Source organism: Hordeum vulgare, chromosome 2H (genome assembly GCF_904849725.1).
Source record: "Hordeum vulgare subsp. vulgare chromosome 2H, MorexV3_pseudomolecules_assembly, whole genome shotgun sequence".
NCBI lineage: Eukaryota > Viridiplantae > Streptophyta > Magnoliopsida > Poales > Poaceae > Hordeum > Hordeum vulgare.
Window position 1 is genome coordinate 557647642 of NC_058519.1, and position 6275 is coordinate 557653916.

Consider the following 6275-nt stretch of genomic DNA (forward strand, 5'->3'; position numbering starts at 1 on the left):
AATTCTTCCGATGTGGCATCACGATCCGGTTCTCTTTATTCTTCGAAGATATCACCTCGCACACCAACACGAACAACAACCCAAACGTCAGGATTATGACCAAGAATATGCATTTTCATTTTATGCTTCCAACTAGCAAAATTAGTGCCATCAAAATATGGACCTCTACGGTGATAATTTCCCTCACTAGATGCCATGCTCTCCTAGGTTGTAAAACCAATGCAATGGAGACCAAAGCTCTGATACCACTTGTAGGATCTAAAGTATGTCTAGAAGGAGGGTGTAGACTACTTGACAAGATAAAAACTTAGCCTTTTCCCAATTTTTAGTGTGGGCCAGTTTTAGCAACTATGACTAGTCAAGTACACCCTACACATGCATATATAAGAGTATTGCAGTGGAAAGTAAGACATGCAAGTGTAAATAGTGGGTAAGGTAGGGAGATCAAATGCAAAGGTTGACACGATGATTTTTGGCATGGTTCTGATAGGTGGCGCTTTCGTACGTCCATGTTAGTGGATACTTCAGCCCACAGAGGGTAACGACTTTGAGAGTCCACGGAGGGCTCCACCCACAAGGGGTCCACAAAGAAGTGGCCTTGTCCATTCCACCACGGCTTTCGACCACACATGACTAGCCGCACTCACGGTAGATCTTCATGAAGTAGGCGATCTCCTTGCCCTTACAAACATCTTGGTTCAACTCCACAACACGAAGTAGGAGGCTCCCAAGCAACACCTAACCAATCTAGGAGGCACCACCCTCCAAAAGGTAATAGATGTGGTAGAACGATGAACTCCTTGCTCTTGTGCTACTAAAGATAGTCTCCACAACACTTAATCACTCTCTCTCATATTTGGCATGGGTAGGAGAGATTGATCTTGTGGAAAGCAACTTGGGGAGGCTAGAAATGAAGGTTCAAATGGTTGGAATGGAATCTCTTGATCTCAACACATGAGTAGGTGGCTCTCTCTCAGAAAAATGGACCTGACAAGTGTAAGTGTGTTTTGAGTGCTTTCTCTGCGAATGGGAGGTAGGTGGAGGGGTATATATAGGCAACCTCCAAAATCCAACCGTTACATCATAATTGCCAACTCGGTGGTACCAACTTGCTGAAAAGGTAGCAACTTTTTAACTCGGTGGAACCGATATATGAATCTCGGTGGTACCGATACGATGACCTAGACTGGATTTCCAAACTCGGTGAGACCGACTTCAAACTCGGAATTTTTGAAACTGAAGTTAGCTTACCTAAAAGTTGGTCAACCAAACTCGGTGGCACCGACAGGAATGTTGGTTGTACCGAGATGGTGGGTTTGGCATAGGATTGTCTAAGTGTAAAATCGGTATGACCGAGTGAGAAATGTTTGTGGCACCAATTTTCCATATTTGGCTTGGGACAAATATACTCTATGGAAGAGTGGTGAGTATTTTTGGTGGCTATCTCTAAGCACTTGAGCAACAAATTCATCATAATACCTCATCCCTTTTAATAGTATTGGCTTTCCTATGGACTCAAATGTGATTTTTCACAAAGTGTAAAATGAAGAGTCCTCTTGCTTGAATCTTTAGCCAATCCTATTCCTTCGTTCATCAAAGGGGCATCTCCACACAATCCTATAGCCAAAGCATCTTTGTACTTTTCTGAATATACTTGGATAAATTCATTAGTCCAATGATGCATATGTTGTAATTAATTACCAAAACCACCTCAGGGAGCAATTGTGCTTTCACCATGTAGCTACAGGTAGGGCATGATTGCATCGTATTGCGTGAGCCCTACATCTTATTTGTGGTGGAGATAATTTCCTTGTCCTTATCTTGTGTGAGCACAACTTAGTGTTGAGCTCCAAGAGTTTCCGTTGAGGTTCACTTCAATTTCCATGCAAAGGGGCATCTTTGTGGTTTGTGGACTACATAGTAAACATATTTGCATATTGAAGAGGCTGCTCCTTAGAGGTTGTCACGTGTAAATCTTCTCCTTGTTCTGGCACTTGTTATTTCCTTCACACATGCTCGATAATTAGCCAGGTGGAGACAATTTGTCTTGGGGTTGCACTTGCTTGCCAGTGGTAACCGTATTTTGTGCTCCATCAACAAAACAACGATGGCATATGCATATGGTTAGGAGGCAAATCTCCCAACATGTGAGCACCACAATCTTTGTTCGTTCCTACAGCATCTAAATCAGCACTGGGAGCGGTTCCAGATGCACTTTCAGGTGAAGTCACATCAGACGTTTTCGAGGATGTTCTTGCACATTGTTGGGGTATCGAAACCCGTGAAACCGGGGCTACTGTGCATCAACATGGTCGATACAGGTCGTGTATCAAGACTTGGTGTAAGTGTATGGCATGTGTCCTTGAGGGCATGTTTTTGTACTTTTCTTCTTTATTGGGCCCCATTATGTTTGTGGGCCATGCCATATTTGTCGGTTCATTGGCCCCACTTTGAAGTAATATATACGACAAGGATTGCGATAAAAAATATATGGTAAGTGTTTCTTAAAAAACAATCAACCTTGTGCATATCAACACACATGGAATGCTAATGACGTCACGCCTCCTCGAAACAAAATCAATGAATGTCACACGCCTTCCAACCGTAGGATAGGCGCCAAGCAAAGCAAGTCACCGTCACTGAGATCGGCGGGAGGCGGAGTGGTCATAAGATGCGATGAGGCGATGGATTGTTGGTTTGCTACAAGCGGATCATGCCATTCTATTTTGGATTTATCATATGCATTTCTATTTACAATACAAGGGTGCACACCCCACGGGTACATCCAATATAAGTTTATCCGTTTCACCGAATACGTTATCTAGGGAGGTAGGGTTTGGGACGAAGCGCTTTGTGATGAACTATACCGCTACAGTGTTTGCACATTTAAAACCATGTGCATAATCTTCAATAAAATCCATGTGTAATTATTCAAAGATGCAGAAAAGGCTAGCACATTAGTCCGAGAAGGGGGGAAACCGAGGACTACACTAACTTATCATTTGTGCTTTCTAAGAAAGGCTCCTCTAGGGTTTACCCGCCTCTTGCTCGCGTCGCCGCCGATCAGCCTCCTCTCGTGAGGCCTTAGGGCCACGGAGGCGCAATGGATCTCGACCCTTGTCGTTGAGAGGGCTTGTGCTTTGTCTTTAGGTGTGTTTTTAGTCTATTTAGGGTTTATGCCCTACTCAGAAAGGCAATGGCTCTCTCGAGATAGAATAAGGTTCTTCCTGCCTATCCCCCATCAAGGTGGTATTTCCAGCGTCGTCGAAGGGTGAGCACGACGTCTCTAGGAGACGGTTCTATAGGGCCTTAACACGATGCCTCTAGGAGACGGTTCTATAGGGCCTTAGCACGACGTCTTCGTGTATGTCTAGTACAACAAGGCTTTTCCGGCTCCGTTGAGGGAGGAGCAATAATGACAACGCACCTTGGGCTCGATCCAATGCTTGTAATCTTTGCTAAGTGGTCTAAGGATCCCAAATGTATTTTTTTTAACTTGTGGTGTTGTTTTTTCTCTTTATATTACCTTTACAGTTGATGAATAGATCTGAAGTATTTTTCCAAAGAAAAAGAGAAGTGGAAAAACCAGACAAGAGTTCATTGACGCGTGTTTTATAGGAGTAGTTTGTTATAGGTAGGGAATAAGAGAGTGTGGACTATATACTCTCTTTCTTTATGCCACACAAGAACTAATCCCTGTATTATCCTTTTCGGGCGCAGCGCACTACAGAGCAGCCCGCTGCCTTGAATGACGCGAACCGTCGCTCTGCCTAGCTAGCTAATTCTGGCCGAGTCCGACAACCAACCAAGCAAGAACTTAATTCAGAGAAGCGCCTATCAGCTATAATTTCGGTCAAAGGCAAACCTGAATTCATCATAGATAATATACTCGTACTAAAGAATATACCAATACTTGTCGACGCCAGTAACAGAAAGCCATCAAGGGCCGCATCGTGATCGAGTTCCCGGAAATTGCCCGGAGGGTATTTTCGTTGGAGCTTTGGAGGTCTGGACACTGCAAGATCCCGAAGTCTTGTCTCGCAGCTTGCACTAGCCGGAGGCAGGCGAGAGTTCCGGCCAGCAGCCTCCCCTCCCTGGGAACGAACAACGAAGGCGAGTTAACAAATCGACAAGCTTTCGGTGGTGCGGTCTCTGGAGCCGTAGTCGCCTGCATCGCTTTACACGGCGGATCGACGAGTCTACGTCACCGGCGGCGGCCCTGCTTCTTCTATCCCAGCCACGCCAAGGTGACCGACCAGAAATCTGGATAAACGATTCCACGAGCAACGGCCTATGCACCACGATCACGTTCGCATCGCCCGCCTTCCCTCCCTCCCGGAGACCATTGACCGGCGGCACCGATACGGTGGACGACGGATGGAAACCAAGATCGACCAGATCAGCAGCGATCCCCGTGTATTTAAATGCGAATCAGGTAGGCGCGCAAGAGCCAAAATACACTTGCTTATCATCGATCAATGGAAACAACAAGGACCAACTAATCAATCAAAGCTTCCCTACAAAGAAAAAACTCATCAAGGCCTCGTCCGGAAACGCGATGGGCCCAGGGTCCAGACCAGGAGAGACCGAACCGAACCACCTTGGTCCCTTGTGATCCAATCAACAAAATCTGACGGCTCACAAATCACACCGCTACATGTATCGTATCGTCACAACCAAAGCCTCTCACGCAGTGGGCGCCAGCCTTGCCCGTATTTATTACGGAGGAGCAGAGCTCCGAGCCAAACCAAACCGAACCGAACCGAGCCAAACCAAACCAAACCAAACCAAAGGGAAGGCGTCCATGCCCACCCAGACACGGAGACGGAAATAAAAACGGGGACCAACCACCGCGGCACGCCACGCCCGTTGCGTCGCCATACATGGCAAGATTTCCGCCGCGATCGATCCATTCATCCATCCATCCATCCATGGGCCTTTGCTATGGATGCAAGAAAATAAAGCGAGCAGGCATGAATGACACGCGAAACACGGTGGGAGTAGAAGTACTAGTAATGGAGGGAATTAAAGGCTCGCTAGCAGTGCCAATGCATCGACCGGATAGCGCTAAGTACAAGAGCAGCAACAACAGCAGGTTTTTCTCGCTAGATCTAGGAAAGAAGGCGACGGGAGGGGAAGGGAGGGGATGGGTGGGGTGGGAGGCGAGGCGAGCGACGAAACCGCTTTGTCTTGATGTGCTGCTGCCGTTGTTCCTCCTCCTCCTCCTTGGTGGCGGTGGCGGTGGGGGGGTGGACGGCGGCGTCACTCCTTTATCTGCAGCCAGCGGCCGAGCTGCGTGGGGTTGACGACGCCGGGGATGTGGGCCCCGTTGGTCATCAGCAGCCAGGACAGCTCGGCGTACCTCCTCTTCGGCTCGGGCTCGGGCCGCGGGGCCGCGGGGGCGGGAGGGTGGTGGTGGTGGCTCGGCTCGATCCGGCGGCCCAGGAGCGTGCCGTGGGTCAGGAACTCGTGGGCCAGGTTCCCGGCCAGCAGCTTGTTGTTGTTGTTGTTGCCGGCCCGAGCCGGCTTGGCGGACAGCTCGGCGGCTTTAGTTGGGGCCGGGGCCGGGGCGGGGCCCAGCTGCTGCAGCTCCCGCTCCTTGCGCTTGCCCAGTGCGATACGCGCCGCTTCCAGCTTCTCGCTCAGCGACATATCGACGGCCCGGACCCCCGCCACGTCAGCAGCGCCAGCCGAGGGGAGCCGTCGAAAAGCGGTTTCCGACGGGATATGTATGTATGTGTGTATGTGGAGGAGGCAAAGGAAAAGAAAGAAACAGTTTCCTCAAGAAAGGAAAACAAATCGGAGAGGGGGAAAAAAATCTCCAGGAGATTGATGGCCGTGGGGCCCACCGGGGGCAGGACGGTAACTTCACAGGGCGGAGGCCGAGCGAGAGGAGGGGAGGAAACGACGGACCGAGAGAAAGGTCGGAGGGGGAGAGCAGTGGAGGGGAGGAGGAGACGAGAGAGAATTCTTTCTGGGTTATAAGAGGAGGGGGGGCGTCAGGAGGGGGGCTGCCTCCTATTTATACTGGGGCGCCCCGGAGGGTGCCCCCGGGCTTTGGCGGGAATTACGTCCCTGCCACCGCGCTTTCCTGCAGGAGGGCCGCGGCCGAGGGCCCCGCTCGTGGTTGTGGGGGGCGGGAAGGGGCGGATGGGTAATTGCGTCCGGTGGTGGGAGTCGCGTGGAGATGGGGAGGGGCGGATGGAGAATTCCAGCGAGCGTGCCCTGGCGAAGGATTTGCAGCTGGTTCCGTTCGTGGGCCCACCCGGCAGTGG

General features: G+C 49.9%; 1 protein-coding gene across 1 annotated transcript; it reads right to left on the reverse strand.

The window, feature by feature from the left end:
* Window positions 1-4997: 4997 nt before the first annotated feature.
* On the reverse strand, window positions 4998-5988 carry LOC123430528. Its single transcript, XM_045114393.1, has one exon. The coding sequence runs from the start codon at window positions 5650-5652 to the stop codon at window positions 5263-5265; it is 390 nt and encodes a 129-aa protein (XP_044970328.1). The 5' UTR covers window positions 5653-5988; the 3' UTR covers window positions 4998-5262.
* Window positions 5989-6275: the final 287 nt, after the last annotated feature.